The sequence below is a fragment of the Alosa pseudoharengus genome, unplaced genomic scaffold (genome assembly GCF_046254945.1).
Source record: "Alosa pseudoharengus isolate Yale_2024_CS ecotype anadromous, Long Island Sound unplaced genomic scaffold, YU_APseudo_1.1 YU_APseudo_1.1_scf_11, whole genome shotgun sequence".
In the NCBI taxonomy this organism is placed as follows: Eukaryota; Metazoa; Chordata; class Actinopteri; order Clupeiformes; family Clupeidae; genus Alosa; species Alosa pseudoharengus.
Genome location: NW_027468576.1, coordinates 12,785,783 through 12,802,806, shown reverse-complemented (window position 1 = coordinate 12,802,806; position 17,024 = coordinate 12,785,783). Strand labels below are relative to the sequence as shown.

General features: G+C 43.4%; 1 protein-coding gene across 1 annotated transcript in view; it reads right to left on the bottom strand.

The window, feature by feature from the left end:
* Nucleotides 1–2,391: 2,391 nt before the first annotated feature.
* Nucleotides 2,392–17,024, bottom strand: part of LOC143117496 (desmoglein-2.1-like) — a 36,147-nt gene continuing 21,514 nt past the window's right edge. The window contains exons 4-16 of the mRNA XM_076279244.1: nt 16,062–16,206; nt 13,880–14,046; nt 13,020–13,154; nt 12,328–12,513; nt 12,056–12,158; nt 11,407–11,941; nt 11,047–11,189; nt 10,488–10,597; nt 9,058–9,169; nt 8,494–8,757; nt 6,618–6,736; nt 5,944–6,204; nt 2,392–5,280 (exon numbers count right to left, since the gene is read on the bottom strand). Coding sequence (XP_076135359.1) covers nt 3,979–5,280; nt 5,944–6,204; nt 6,618–6,736; nt 8,494–8,757; nt 9,058–9,169; nt 10,488–10,597; nt 11,047–11,189; nt 11,407–11,941; nt 12,056–12,158; nt 12,328–12,513; nt 13,020–13,154; nt 13,880–14,046; nt 16,062–16,206 — 3,582 coding nt within the window. The 3' untranslated portion in view covers nt 2,392–3,978. The remainder of the gene's footprint in view (nt 5,281–5,943; nt 6,205–6,617; nt 6,737–8,493; nt 8,758–9,057; nt 9,170–10,487; nt 10,598–11,046; nt 11,190–11,406; nt 11,942–12,055; nt 12,159–12,327; nt 12,514–13,019; nt 13,155–13,879; nt 14,047–16,061; nt 16,207–17,024) is intronic.

Genomic DNA, 17,024 nt, shown 5'->3' with positions numbered 1-17,024 from the left:
ATTACCATCGTAAGCTGGGTAAACCAGCTGAAGGTATGTTTTTGCTGGTCTAGCTGGTCAACCATCATATAAAAATGTCAATGCCAAAACAGCATACATAAGGATGATACTTTTTGGATCCATGTCCATTGCAGCATATCTAACTTTATGCTACTCCATTTAATGGAGTATGTTATGCTACTCCATTTAATGGAGTATTTTATGCTACTCCATTTAATTGGGAACGTGTCTGAGCTTGCACGAGAGCAGGTTCCAGCTGGGTTGTCATTGTTGATAAGACATCTCCTTTTTAATATAGGATATTTTAAATATATAGGATTTTTTGGGGATTTTCAAAACCCAATGTGGCCTATGAACCAAAAAGGTTGCCCATCCCTGAGCTAACAGAAGAAACTGGTTTGTGCTGGCCCATGTTTACCTGGGCTTGAGGCCAGTAACATTAGTGATAAAGAGAAACTGCAAAATGGCTTTCCTTTCTTCTCTTTTCCATTCTGACTTATATCAAGGTATGTTTTATATACCTTTTAATCTGTTGCCACCTAAGGTTGTGTTTTGTAGAGATTGCTGGTTAATGTGTTATTAAAGTGAATGTAAAATCTTTATTTATTAATTAAAGTGAATGTAAAATCTGAGATGGTGTCACAACAACCTGATTTGACATGGAATGACCCATATTGTGTGTGCTTCTCTTGCACGACTGTATTTGTTGCACCACTCACTCTAACACCCGATTCACACTGCGTGTCAGCTGCACGACCTGTCCGTTTTCATTCACACTGCCTGCATGGCATGCATGTCTTAGACGCCGTTCAGCCGTGCTGAAAACACATGGCAGCTAGAAACAGGACTGGTGCTTATTTTTCAAGCGTGTTGGACGTGTTTCCAGCCAAAAGAGGCATATCTCGAGAACCGTAGGGGCCTAGAATGACCAATTTTTTTTGTATGTTGGCCTCCAGGGGCCATGTCAACACATCCTATATCCATTCATTTGATGTATAGCGCCACCTAGTTAAAAATGAAAAATGAGACATTGTAATTGCAGATATCTTTGGCTGAAAGGTTCAAAACTGCACAGACACACCATCACAGTAGTAGGGTAGTCTATTAGGAAAAAACTGATAGCCTATCCCCTCTATTCTGTTGAACACTGATATGCTACAAACATGTTATAAACAGCTGGGAAAGGCTGTTGCAAATCCATCAAACAGGTGGTCACTCAGAGATTTCAAACGAACGAGGGAACAACATGTCCCAATGCGACACGCTGTTTTCCCTTGATGAAAGTGAAACCATGAGTTTTCCCACATCTCAACTTTGGCCAAAGTTTTCAGTGATAAAACCTCATTGAAATAATATGCATTTTCGATATGGGGTCTTAGAAGCCATCTGTCTCCTTCTAGCCACAGCGTTTTTGTTCAACCTAATCAACCTAAGCATGCTCAGATGACGTGATAGACGAGGCGCTGTTGCTCACCTGTCCATCATCGTAAAGCCCAATTTGATTGGTCCACCAGATTTGGGGCGAGCATGTTGCTCCGCAATGCCAGACCGAACTTCCCGACCTCAAATGTTGTGGGCAGGACTAAGTTCGGCTGGCACCCAGGTTAATTTTGCAAAGGTCTGCCAGGGAAATTTTTGCTTTCATAAATGGCGTGCTTTCTCACAAAAGCATAGAATCACTGCTCAACTAGCCTACGCAGACACGTCATTGCCACTAGGCCCTTCTCATCTGCTGATACAGCAACAGGACAGTCCTCCACTGCAATCCTGCTCCTCATTGCCTTAATCAATCAAACACCAATATTTAACTGAGAACTTGCAAAATAGATTTTATCTGAAAATGTACAGACAGGTTTAGACCTAAGCCCTGGTGTCACATCTACAACCCCCACCCCCACAACCACAATTTTGAAAGAAAATGCTGAATGTTATTCTATTCTTGTTTTCACTCTGGACATGAATAGAATCCACTTGGAGAGCAAAAAATCATTTCTTACCACATTTGCCACGTGCTGTACATTTCCAGATTGTTAGGAATGAGTACCTCTTCCTTAAAATGCTGTCACATGAGAACATTTGTTTACTGTAAAAAACGGGTGGCTCATCCTACCCGTCCTCATTTTTTTTATTTTTTTTATTGTGGTGGTGCATCGCTTCATAGGCTTGGTATGGAAAAAAACTCAACTGAAAATCGGGTTTAGGCATGTGGAGTAATTACAGTAAATTATGGCAATTTGATAGATATTATGGTTATGGGATTTGGCAGACGCTTAGTTAAATTAACAGTGAACAGTTTAGTTGGCAAGACTTCATTAAAGAGAATAGCAATAATAAACAATAATGTTGATGCAATCAATAGCCTAATGAAAATAAACAATGAAAATAAACAAATACTATGACATACTTTAATATAATATACAAACCATAAATCATAAGAAATGCTTAATTAACAGTGCACGATAAACAGATATGCCTTTAGGCCCCTCTTAAAAGACCCAAAACTATCACAGGAGTGGAGAGCACTGGGCAACTCATTCCACCAACAATGTAAAATAAAATTTACATTTAATGGAGTTTTAGCAAGCCAGAAAAACCTTGTTTCATACAGAACTAAGTTACTCTGAGAATTGTTCAACTGGGAAAGCCACAGCATGGGACATCAACTGAAGTGTTCTGCACATTGACGCCGACATGAGTGTGGCACACTCCGCTTTCGACATTTGATTACATTGGATTCCATTGTTTTCAACACAACCCCACGCACCAGCATCAAACTTTACCACCGCCGTGTCGATGCTTGTCAGTAAAGAAATTCGGCACTGATGTATGTGGCAAGTGATAGCACACTCATGTCAGCGTCTATTTGCGAAGCGGCTAATTGCTAAGCAAACCCCATAAAAAACCCTAAACAAAATTTACATATTGAGCCTTTGTTTAAAAGATGTTACAAGAGTCAATATATGACATGAGCATATCAATGGTCACATACAGTCTATATTACAGCACACATATACCTACCACATAAAACCAAGGAGAATATCTCACACTAAACTCATATGCCCCGCTGACAGTCAGCATTTATAATGATTTTTTTTAAAAAAATACATTTTTTGGGGGCTTTTATGTCTTTAATCTGACAGGATGGTGGAGAGAGTGACAGGAAGCGGGTGGGATAGATATGGGAACAGGAAATGATCCGGGCTGGATTTGAACCCAAGATGGTATGGGCGAGAAACCAAATATGATACAGGGGCTGTAACCAGTTGCGCCACAGTTCCCTTCGCATAATAGTCATTTATTATTATTATTATTATTATTATTATTATTATTATTATTATTATTATTATAACCTTTATTTAACCAGGTTAGTCTCATTGAGATATAACATCTCTTTCACGAGCAGCACTAAAGAAGATTTGCTCCCAGGGTCCCTCAGAGTTGAGATGTGTAATGATAAATGAACTTGTTAATATAATAAATGTGTGTCTTTGTAAACCCCTTTAGGGCTGGTTTAATTACTGTGGTGAAAGATCCTTTGACGCTCTTATTCACACTCCTTCCCAGGAGTTCTGAATGAGCTTGGAGCAGCACCCTCCTCACATGCCTCCAACTCCCACTCCTTCCCTGAGGGGTAAAACCTGAATCTTTTGACTCAGTGCCCTTTGTCGCACTAACACCAGCACTGCATGGAGCTATTCATGAGGGTGGCTCATCTCCCTGCAGAGTTGGACATTGAGGGTAAGGTCTAGGCCTCTGCAAAAAAACGCTGTTCGCGTAGAGACTCCCCATTGGCCCCTTGGATTTTCCCTCTCTGCCTTGTACCTCCATCCACTAGTAGCACTGGGGATCTGCATGTGTTGGTTGCATCGGGGAGAGGGAATCCAGGGCTAAATGGTCTTCCGTCCATCAGAAACATGCCCGGAGACCCAGGTGTGTGCTGCTGATCCCCTTGCACCACCACCATCTGCGCTCCCTGCACTAGTCCATCTCCTTGATGGACCAATCCCACTGTGTCGCCTGGCTGCCGTTTACCAGAAACAGGCCTGTAGACCCCGTGGAACCAGGAGCATGTTGATGATTTTGAAATTGAATCCCCTGTTCCCCCTGAACGTGCCCGCCCTGCTGCATTATCAAACTCTGACCCCCCTGAATGTACCCACCCTGGGACATCACAAACCCCTGAGCCCCCTGAATGTGCCCGCCCTGGGGTATAAGCAGACTCCCTTTTCGTTTAGTCTGCGCAGCACCTAAGCCCTGGACGATCACCCCCTGTACCCCCTGAGTATGGCCACCCTCCTGCAACACCAAACCTTTACCACCCTGAACATGCCCACCCTGCTGTAACACCAAACCTTGACCACCCTGGGGTATAAGCAGACTCCCTTTTCGTTTAGTCTGTGCAGCACCCGAGCCCTGGACGATCACCCCCTGTACCCCCTGAATATGGCCACCCTGCTGTAACACCAAACCCTGACCACCCTGAACGTGCCCACCCTGCTGTAACACCAAACCTTGACCACCCTGAATATGGCCACCCTCCTGCAACACCAAACCCTGACCACCCTGCTGTAACACCAAACCTTGACCACCCTGAATATGGCCACCCTCCTGCAACACCAAACCCTGACCACCCTGAACGTGCCCACCCTGCTGTAACACTAAACCTTGACCACCCTGAATATGGCCACCCTCCTGCAACACCAATCCCTGACCACCCTGGGCCATCACCAGCCCCTGGGCTCCCTGCACCAGGCCTCCCCCCTGCAGCAGCATCCCTTCTGTGGCTGTCTGACTCCCGTTGACCAGGATCATTCCCTGACCCAGACCCACTTGGGGCCTCTCAGCCAGCAGCACTGTGCTCTGGACCTGCTGCGGCTCCACCATGTAGTACAGGGGCTGCTGCTGCTGCACCAGCACAGTCTGGGTCGGCACGGCAACAGTCTCGCGTAGGTGCTTGCTGGGAAGTGGGGGTGGAATGTGTTCCTCCACGAAGCTGATCCTCTGTTGTTTAACGTTGGTTGCCATGGTGACACTGTTGTCCACCTCTGTCGTGGGAGGTGTGATCTCTTGGGTCACTTTTGGGCTTGTTTCTCTGGAGTATCCACAGATCTCGGCGAGGTAGGTGAACTTTGAACCCAGGTCGTCAAGGAACTGGAGGTCGTCGTCAGCCCCGAGGAGGCTGCAGCTACCCACAGAGCCAGTGGGAGATCCATGTCCCTCATAGCAGTACTCCAGCAAAGAGTCCTTCTGATAAGAACCCACCACTGTAAACTCGGCTTTCTGTTAAACAAAAAGAACATGTTATCGCAGTGTTACTGAATCCTCAAGAGACACAATGTTATGCCCCTCTAGTTTTGCAGTGGCAGTGCAACAGCCTTTGGGTGGTGCATGGGCAGAATCAGCTTCACTGTCCACACCTGAGAAGCATAAAAAGGCCATGTCTTTGCCTTAATAAAAGGCTTCAGTTTGACAAGTATGCTTTGAGCTTGTTTTTGCATGAAGTCACTTGGAAATAGTTGTAGTCGCGGGTTGCAAGTTTTTGGATGTGTTTTTTGGTGCGGTCGCTTCTTTTGGGCTTGCTCTTGCTAATGAAAGGGGGACTCATGGTGCACATGTAGGACAGTCCATCTCTGACTAAATAAGACAACAGCCAATCAGATGATTGCATACGTAATGCTTGTTTTTTTTTTTTTTTGCTTTGGTCATGGGTCGCTTGTTTTAGGCTTGCTTCAGAGACCTCGTTGCTTGTTTTTCGTCACGTGACCTGGCAACACTGAAAGCCTTACAATAATATTCTCTATTTGTGATAAACTGTGTAGTCTATTTCCATTTTATGTTTTTCAGCTTCTGAGCTGGCCGTAACACTCATGAAATCTCTCTCTCTCGCTCTCTCTCTCTCACACACTCACTCACACACACACACACACACACACACACACACACCTGTGAGAAGTAGTTGTCCAGAAGTGAGTCTGGTAGTGCTGTGAATGTGAGCTGGTCCTCCTCTCTCATCTCCCTCATCTCCTGCAAATATGACAGCACCTCCCCATGGGCACTGTAGTCCATGTCCACCATGTCTTGCTGATCATAGTCATTGTAGACGCTCTCCTGCATCTGCACCGGCCTGCTCGTCATAGTTGGCTTGTTTCTGAAGGCTGAAACATCTTTGGAGATCTGTACCGGAATACTCGCCAGAGGAACCTCCTGCTCAAAGAACGGAACCAGAGAGACAGATACACAATTTGAATTTTCAGTTGAATTTTCTGACACAATAGAACCTGATACTAAAATACACAAGGACTAGGACATTTAGGGTGTTTTCACAAATAGTCCCTTTTAAAAGAACCAAACTGTCAAAGTGGACCAAATCAAAAGGGACTTATTTTGTATTCACATTGTGAGTTCATTGTGAGGTCCCAGTTCGGTTGGAGTGTTCACATATGCATACAAAATACTGAGTCATCGATCTGAGTTAATTTAGAAGCCTGAAAGGGACAAAGTGTGTCTGCATTGGAGGACTTATGTGAACGTGCCATTGCCATCTAGTGATGTGCCATATCCACTGTTTTCTCTCTCCAGTCAGACTGTGTGTGTAACATTTTTTAGTATGTAATTACCCTGTCCTCTCCCTTTCCCTCCGTGTGGTACGATATGAGATGAGTCTTGGTATCGAAGGGCAGCTCAGTGAAGCCTGTGGCTCCAGCGCAGGTACAGTACAGAGCCAATAGTGGGATCACTAATAGTACACACACACAGACACACACACATACAGGTATTAGGTGACAGCCAAATGTAGATATGCACAAATAACTGTATCACATTAACATTTTACCATCTCTAAAAACTGGGGGAAAAACAGGTTTACTACAATGTGTCGTGTTCCCCATCCACATGTGTTTCAAAGACAACATTTTCTATGTCTATGCAGTTTTTCTCTTAAACTATCTTTCCATGTATTTCATTTGAGCAGTTAGTTTTTACCCAATGCTGATATCGACACATTATTTACTTTCCTCCAGGAATTCAACCCCCCACCCCCTTTGTCGGTTTGTCTCTCTGTTCATTCTGTCTGAGGTCTGTCTGTTAGTAAGTAAGTAAGTAAATTTGTAAGTTTGTAGCTGTAGAATCGAAATAAAGTGTGTTTTTCTAAACTTCTAAAATGTCATGTAACTTAAGTTTACAACTAAAGTTTCTTGTTAAATTTAAAGATTCTACCATTCATGTCCTTTTTTTGCTGTTGGTTGTACTAACAGATTTAACATGTTTATCAGTGAACTGATAATTTCCTCAGATGGAGAAACATCAGCATGATGAAGATGACACTGTAACTTACTTGTCAGACACTGAGGGCCCTATCATGACATTCTAAAGTGCATCGTCACTCGTCAAAAGTGACCCCCCTGTAAATAAAAAAATTTAGTAGGATGTCCAGTTCACATTGGGAGGGGTTTCACTATCAAAGTGGAGCGCATGGCGTAACAAGGTGTTCCTAGGTCTTTTAATCACTCATATGGGTGTGTTTGGGGCGTAACATCATTTTAAACCAATGAGAATGACATCTGTCATTCCCTTCAACGGCGCAACGTGCGATATGTCAAATAAATGCATCGGTATTTTGGCATTCAAAGGCGCATTTGAAGGAGGCTGCTTGCGAGACCGTATAGAATAGTCATTCTTAAACCATGCTTTACTAAAACCTAGCATAGCCTTCACGCATTTGCACTCGTCTATTTGAACTCATTGGCAAAGTGAAACTAACTTCACCAAGGAGTCAGTCAACGACAAGACAGTTATATGCAGTTACTTTCACTATTGACTGACAATGGGTTACCACCGAAAACATAGGCTGGAAAAAGCAACACTTACCCTAATATTGCTCAAATGACTGAATAAAACAACATTTATCCTGCAGAGGAGCTTATATCTCGTGACAGTACGTTTTCAGCTGTGCTCCATACGTGTCTCTCGCCTCTCCCCTAATCACTTTTAACCGTCATTACCAATTTGCAAATGATGGTGAATAACTACTCATCATGAGATGCACAGTATTTCGTAATATCTTTGTTCTAATTATGTTTCCCATTGTAATCGTGCAATTTGTAATGCTTTGCATGGACGTGCGCTGGTGTGCGTTCATGAATTATAGAAGGATGGTGCGTGCACCTACCAATATGACTGTTGACATGCGCTCTTAAAATAGCATATGAACAACTCGCCATTGACTTCTGACCAGGTTTAGGTGGTGTATGATAGCGATTTTTAGACAATGCGCTAGTCCCCTCCCTAGGTTGTTAACTGCCACACCCCTGGGCGCAATGCTTAAAAAATAAACGTGCAAAATAGCGAATTCAACTTTGCGCGGGTGAATAACGAACTTTACGCCATGCGCTGGTGACCCAAAATACAGCCCTGAGACATTTTTTTCAACAATGACAGCATAATTTGTGTCTCACACAGACACAGACACAGCAACATGAGGTGATGTTTACTCACACAGTAGTGTAAGGACGCCAAAGAATAGTGCTCCCATTGCAGCTCCCCCCAGTTGGGATGACTTTCTGATGGATGCCCCTCCTGATAACTGCTCCTGCTTAATTCTTGGATTACAGGAAGTCAAACCTTCTTCGCAGGTGCACACCTCCAAGTGGAGGACTTGTGTTTTAGGACAGGCCAATCCCTGTTGGTCTCGTATCTCGAATGTGACGTCATAGTACCCAGGCCAAATGCCATCTTCACCCCAGAGAGATACTGAATCATCTACACACACAACCACACAGAAACCACAAATGATTACATCACCCTATATTTCATACTAATATTTCACACATCTCACTGGTTTTAGAAAACGTCTACTGTACACTTTTGTCCATTAACACCCACCCAAAGTTATCACAATCATTAGACAAAAAGTTTCAAAAGATGAAACCCCCATGTACACACACATAATACATAAAACTAAACTGGGACTGGGAGCTATCACAAAAACAAAATCTGTGCTAAACAATTGCTCATGTCACTTATATTTGTGCCATTATCATAGAGCACGTCCTTACTCACTTCCAGTCCTCTCAAGCCTCCATTGCACCCCCACACCCTTATCCAGCAACGTGAACGTCAACGGAGGGCCGTAAGGGTGTCCATCCGGATCCTCTGCTGTCACGTTCACCACCTTCACAATAACATTTCAGTTACTATCAAATAGTTAAAGGCACCCTTAACAAGATTTGCTCTCGGGGTCCCCCTCTGGTTGAGAAGCACAATAATAAACAAACTAAATATGCGTCTTTTGCAACAAATTATGAACATAACTCTGATATAATATCGAGGGAATGCACCAGCAGCAGTCTGTAGAAAAAGATCTCTAAATTCCTGTAGCATAGCAGTTTCCTACCCGAAACCAGAAAGTTGCCAGGTAGATAATTGCCTACAGAGGGCCGCTCAGATAATGGCAGAAGTGCTGTTCGTCATGTCATGAGGTTATGTGACATCAAAATGATTTTGGAAACGTTATGTTAAGGGGAAAAAACCTGTTAAGGGTGCCTTTAATTAATGAATGTGCCTTTGCTTCACTGCCAAGGACAGATGGGGAAAACACAGAGAGGTTGTTTATGGTTAAACGAAGAGATTTAGTTTGCAAAGAGCAATGGGTATCACTTGTGCTCTAGCCCCTCGGTGCTCATAGAACAGGACCACAGAATCAGCAGCGGAACCCAGGGAAGGACCGGAGCATACAAATAGCTTTTACAGACTTTAATGGTGCAAATGACTAACATTTCGACGCACAGCATCTTCCTTTGAGTGAAATGGGTAAGTGGTTGCCAGAGAGGACTGAGGAGGCTCACTGAATGAGTGGCATTGTTTAATTGTTTCATATATTTTAAATCTTAATGATAATACCTCCTGTGTCAAAACTAGACCCTTTCAATCTGTTTCTTTCTGGTTGAAATGTTCAAAACCAACATAGATATTTTAAAAAGAAAATGCCTTAGGAACACACATGGTCCTGATGTGCAGTTTGGCGCCTTGCATGACAGCTTCTGTCATCTGTGTATCTGAGTGTGTGTATTTGAGGCATTAATTGTAAAGCGCTTTGAGTGCTCAGAGTAGTGGGAAATGCTGAATAAATGCAGTCCATTTACCACTTTGACTGTCAACATCAGATTAAGGCACTTTCTTATTAAAGGTGCTCTAAGCGATGTTAGGCGGTTTCTAAGCTAAAACATTTTTTGTCACATACAGCAAACATCACCTCACCATCCGCTAGCTGCCTGTCCCCTGAATACACTGTAAAAAAAAGCAGTCTCTGTGAACAGCCCAGGCTCCAAAAGCGCCAACAAAAACAGCCTAGTCCAGCCTGGACCATAAAACATAACTGTTCCAGCCAATAACCGACAGGAGAGTTTCAGTTGCAGTTCTCACGCACACACAGACAAAAAAAACAGGGAAGTCTTCCACTGTGGTGGACAGGAGTGTAGGCGGGCCCTTACCTTGGTGTCACTGCACAGGAACTGCACGTTGCTCTTGAGTCTGGGGCAGTTGTCATTTACGTCCTCCACATGCACTTCAATGGTACCAGTGGCTGTCTGGGTTGGCATTTCTGGAAAGTAGTGAGACATAGGAAACATTCATGTGAGACACACACTAACACTTAATAACAACAATAGCATGGGCAGCATACAGTAGTCCAAGTTTGCATTCAGAAATGTAGGCACAGAGATATGAGCTCAAATTTAGTGCTGTAGTGTTACAATCATGTTACAAGCTGTAGTGGCACCTCTGGTAAAGATGAGTAAAAAGAGGTCTCTATTACACATGATAAAACAATGAGTTAATCAGTCCAGTTAATCAGATACTGTAACACAATTTCCTTATTTGCTGTATGTTTTTAATGACTTCTTTTAGAAATCTGCGTATGGACCTGCTATGTTTATATACATGGTTTTCTTTTTTTAATGAACTCTAGTACAACATGAAGACAAGCAGCTCTGGAAACCAGCGAGGCACTGGCTAGCTAACTGAGCCAATGAGGTAGGCCTTTATACCCACCATTTGTCAAGCAAAGAATCTTGGCTATGTAGACCCCATTCACCACATGTGGAGACTCCCGGTCTGGAGTCTTAATGAGGATGACCTCAGCCGTCTCCTCATCAATTGAGAACCAGTTTCCCGGGTCGTAACCTTTAGCATATCTGTCACAGGAGAAAAATTCAAGCGAAATTCATCTCACATCAGCCTGTAACTTTCCAGCAAGAGCAATTGAATTGGACTTATGAAGACTGGGCTAATGGAACAGGATCGGGTGAAATCGTTAGGTTGGCCGAATTCACCTTTCTGAAGATGACGTACTGTATACGGTCAATATAAAACAGGGTGTTAAGATGAAAACAGCGTGGGGGAGCTCCTGACCTGACATCCGTGGCCTGCTCTCCTGTATCTCCATCTGAGGCAGGAAAAGTGGCAACGATCTTGGGGCTGGGGAGCTTTTTGTTGCCCTCTGGTAAGGAAATGGGCTTGGTGCTTGGTCGGTAGACTGGCCCATCGGGTTTGTTTTTCACATTGACCTTCACCGGGTATTGTTTATACTTTGAAATATTGATCCAAGACGGCAATTGTCTTCCAGGCTTTCCAGGGGCCCCTGGAACCCCTCCAGGTCTTCCTCCTCCTCCGCCACCACCACCAGGCCCTCCAGGTACACCACTAGGCCCTCCTGGACTTCCTCCTCCACCTGTGCCACCAGGCCCCCCTCCTCCACCTGTGCCACCAGGCCCTCCTCCTCCACCTGTGCCACCAGGCCCCCCTCCTCCACCTGTGCCACCAGGCCCCCCTCCTCCACCTGTGCCACCAGGCCCTCCTCCTCCACCTGTGCCACCAGGCCCTTCTCCTCCACCTGTGCCACCAGGCCCCCCTCCTCCACCTGTGCCACCAGGCCCTCCTCCTCCACCTGTGCCCCCAGGCCCTCCTCCTGCACCACCACCTCCTCCTCCTCCACCTCCTCCTCCTCCACCACCACCTCCTCCACCTCCTTCTCCACCACCACCTCCTCCTCCACCACCACCTCCTCCTCCTTGACCATTAATTGGTATCCTGGCTCCTTCGCGTGCTTTATTCACCACCACAAGCCCCAGGTTCATGTTTGGTACTTCCTCAAAGTCAACAGGCTGCAAGATTGAAATCCTCACATCAGAGTCACTAATCACACAGTCATCTTGAAGAACAGTATGTGGGGTATTATTATCTTCTTCACCTACATTTCTCTACCTCAAAATGTTGCAAGAAGATGATTCCCCTCTATTACAGAAGGAAACTGCAACTGCAAGACCAACATACCTTGTTGAGCACCAGCACACCCTCGTTGGTCCTGGGATTGGTGTGAATGCTGAAGTAATCGTCCTCATTTCCAGACACAATGTAAAACTCAACATTCCAATTATCTGAGGCTACCAGGTCATCGTCAAAGGATTTAATGTGCATTACCTCAATGCCGTCCTCATTTTCATCAATACTTACTGAAAACTAAAATAACAAGAGATGCAACAAAGGAAAATAATAAATATTCTGTCCATGTTTACTAAAATGCATTATTTTCCAGCTAAGGAAGTTCTTCTATTCACTCTTATTTGAGTATGTGCTTAATATCTTAATATCTGAACACCTGTTCTGATTATTTATTCTGTATTCTATTTTCTACATGTAACAGGAAAAATAGTTGTTTAAGGTGTTTCTATACACTTGTATGTATTAAAAATTAAGTTTTAGGCAATCTATTAACAACAATGTAATTTATGTTTTAAGAATGAATACAGTGTTGTGTTTTCATTAGCTTAGAATGAGCCATACAGAGTCAGTACCCCTCCATGGAGTCTGCCAACTTGCTCCAAAGATAAAACTAAGACATTTCTGACTTGGCGGCCACCATTTCTCCCACATGCAGTTGGCTGCAGTTCAACATTCTCACCACTAGGTGTTTGTACATACTGTAGCTTTACGTACAGTAAGCTGTCTGATGAGAGCGCTCTCACCTCATCCTTTTCTAGTGTGGGGACGTTGTCATTGACATCCAGAATGTGGACCCTTATGGTGGCTGTTCCTGACAGACCGCCTGGCTCACCTTCCATGTCTGTAGCCTGCACAGTGAGGACGTAGGAACTGACTGTCTGTGGAGAAGAGAGAGTAGGCATTCTAGAAAATACTTTGGTAATCCACATAGTGTATGTATCCAGGTTCATGTTAAATTTTGCTTGGATTCAATGTTTTTCTTTTTTTTGTCCTGTTCCAAGGGGCTTTACAAACAAACTATGATAGAATCCTAATTAGAATCTAGTTAAAGATGACATAGAATGGATAAACATGTATTTTACGTTATTCTCTGATGTTAATCCCATTTACAGCCTTATAATCAAGTTGGGGAATATAATGGCCCATTTTAGCAGATATCTACACCCCCTTATGCTTATCTTGCACCCACATAAACTCACCTTATTCATGAAACCCTACTTCTGTCTGGTATTCACCTTCTATCCATTCTGTTTACATAATAATACTTTGTGCACTCTCAGCAGGCTAACTATTCTTCAACTTATATTTCTTTCAAAATGTAGATAATTCTGCATTCAATATGGATATTTTATATATGTATGTTTTTTAGTTCACGTTAGCTTTGTGGCCATTCACCAAACCTCTGCTATCAAAGCCAAAGTAAAAATGGTTTTCCATTCTGTCACCTTGAAAAAAATGAGAAGGAACAACACTATTCCTCTGTCTTCCTTTCAACAGAATTAAAATTGTGTTGGAATGATCAATTGTGGCATTCTCAGTATAAAGCACAACCACACACTCACACACACACACAAACACAAACACAGAGAGAGAGAGAGAGTACCTCTCTGTCAAGTTCAGATTTGACGTAAATCTTGCCACTGGTTTTATCTGCATGGAAATGGATTCCGCCATCGTCTGGTTCCTGCTTCACCACACTGTAGGCAATAGAGGTGTGGGGTGTTCCTGGCTCATCCCCATCTGTTGCGTGCATTTGTGTCACAAATGATCCTACAGTGAGGAATAAACCATGCAAAACATGAGCGTGAGAAAACCGGGGAGCTACAGAACAAAGCTCACAACTTTCTTTTTCAAGCACAACCCATAGAGTGGCTTGATTTGTTTTACGCTGAGTCTACTCTGATAAAGAATATATTTATATTAACAAATCCAAACAACAAAATAGATTAAAGCAATACCAAACAACTTTCCCTCTGTCGCACGCACGCTATTTATTTATCCAACACCGGCTTTGCAAATAACGATGTCCACAGACAAGGTAGAATATTTTGCATGACTTATAAAAGTACGATGTATTGCGACATCAGATGCAAGTCAAATTTGTAGTTTCTTATGTCTCATTCCATCGAACTACAGATCCGCTACCCGATCTGGCAAACTTACATAGAGCGGTTATAGCCGATAGAGGGCCGCGAAGCGAATGACGAATTGCCGTTCACCCTGTTACGAGTTGATGAACCACTGAAACGATTTTGGAAACATTATTTTATGGTACAAAAAACTCTTTGGTGTTGCTTTAACTTCTATAATAGAGTGAATTCTCTATGTGAGTATTGTGTATGTGAGAAGGCTTTAACAGTACTGTTGTGTACCAGTAATAGAGAACAGTTAGATTTAAAATCTAGATAACAGTAGGCCTATCTTTCATGCCATCTACAGTAATTTATGCTATTCTCCACGAAACTTTAGATCCTCTCTGATCCCAGCCCTACCTCTCACTCTCCTTCCATTTGGTAGGAGGTCCAGGCCCAAACCAACAAGTCCAGAGACAGTTTTTACCCACAAGCCATCAGGCTACAGAACTGATGGCTACACTAACCCTTTCACAAACATACATCATACAATGTTCTGTGTTTCTAACTAGCCAGCAAATAAATGGGCAAACTGAAACGGCTTCAAACAAGGATTCTTTTTACTTGCAGAAATCACGCGTGAAACAGGCATAGCATCTCTCATATCACTCTCTTACGTCATTCACGTCTAACGTAACCCGCACTGCATTATGGGTAATGTAGTATTACTGTGTAACTCAAATACAACTTCAAACGTAAAGTGTTCAACAACAATTAACATTAAGTTGCAACATACAAACATGCTACTAACACAATGACATACATCTATGGCTAGAGCAGTGTTTTTCAACCTTTTTTTGAGTACATTTGAGTAAAAAATCCCGCGGCACGCCACCAAGCAAAAATATAGCCTAACAAAATTACAGGCTAACAAAATTATAGGCTAGGCCTATTTATCTATCGCTGTTTTACATCTTTTCACCCATAGATATTACAAAATTAGATGCCGCATTAGTGGCATCGTGAAGGCTACGTGAATGCGGCCGTCATATTGCTGGGGGAAAACACCTATGGGCAACACTTGTTGACAATCAGAGATACTGTCTGATTTCCAATCAGAAACACCTGTTTCTCCATTGGCCTCCAGTGATTGTTGCCCCCACTATGATGGCAGCGCTATTTACGTAGGCTATACTGTAGGTTCGGGAGCATAGACTGTATAAAATAATTCGGGAGCCCAATGCCATATCTAGATTTCTAATCTATTTTTCACCGCCACTTCTCATGCCCATCACTTAATTAACAAGGTCTTTATTGCGCTACCTAGTGCCACCCACTGACATGAAAGAGTATTTATTTATTTAGCAAGTCACTACATTGCAGGCACAGATGCTCAACAATGGCATAGCCTAGCCTAGCCAACTATTTGCAACAACACACAATAATACATGTTTCTGGACTGATTAAGTGAAATTGGACAATTTCCCAGTGGTTGAAAATCACTGGGCTAGAGCCCTAACTCACCTCTTTTACAGTTTATGCTGTTTTTATTTTTACATTGTTTACCACTTTATTTTGCCCCCTGTATTATATCCGTATCTCTTCTTTTCACTTCAGACTTTCAATAGCCTTTCATTTGTAATTCATTTGCATTATTATTATCAAGTATATGAGAGTGTTTGAAGTGTAGTGATGGTTGAGGAGGTGACCCACCTACTGGGCTATCCTCATAGATGCTGACAGGTTGCAGTGGTTCAAATACTGGAGCGTTGTCATTCTTGTCCAGCACCTTTATTGTTACGGCAATGGGGGCCTCTGCCAGAGAATCATTCTTTTTGAAGGCTGCATAACCAGTCATCTGTACCACACACACACACACACACACACATACACACACGCACACACACACACACCAACAAACCACCAACAAAGTAAGAAGCATGTAATTTATAATCCTGTTCAGGAGTACCATGGACCTTGCAAAACAAGTTTATTTTTTTTTTTCTCGTACCAACAGTAGGCTACTCAGTGACTTTGAAGAATAGAGATCTATGTGAAAAATGACCAAACTTGACTTTGTTTGGGTGGGCAAGACACAATGCTTGGGAGAGCTTAGCCCACCCTGGCCCCTGCCTATAGAGCCATCCCTGTTGGGTCGACACACATAGCAATAAATCATTACATGGACACTCCAAAATGGCACGTTGACAAGATATAACCTCATTCACATGTCTACCATCCAGTTAAGACAATGAGGATGCGACATACTGGTATACACACGCTTGATGGTCTTTTGGGCCCCCACCATCAACTTCAAGGCAGCGCTGCCTCCGTCGACTTAAGGCACCTAACCCTAATCAGTGGCAATTAACTAATGGTGTGGCCTATAAATGTTTGGCTGAAACATGGAAGCTTTCTTGATCCAAGTGTCTGCCATGAAGGTGAGAGTATGTCACTGAGAGATCCATGTTTATTACAAGTGTGTGTGTGTGTGTGTGTGTGCCCAGGTGCTTTTAACACTGACCGCTTTTCACATCTCACAGGAGGCTAGAAAATACAGACACAGACTGCAGACGTCAGAAGCTCCCGGGACATCGTCGGACGAGGAAGGTACAACCCCCCTGAGGTTCGGGGGGAAGCTTCGCTGCCCCCTGGCGGGATGCGCCAGCCGTCACA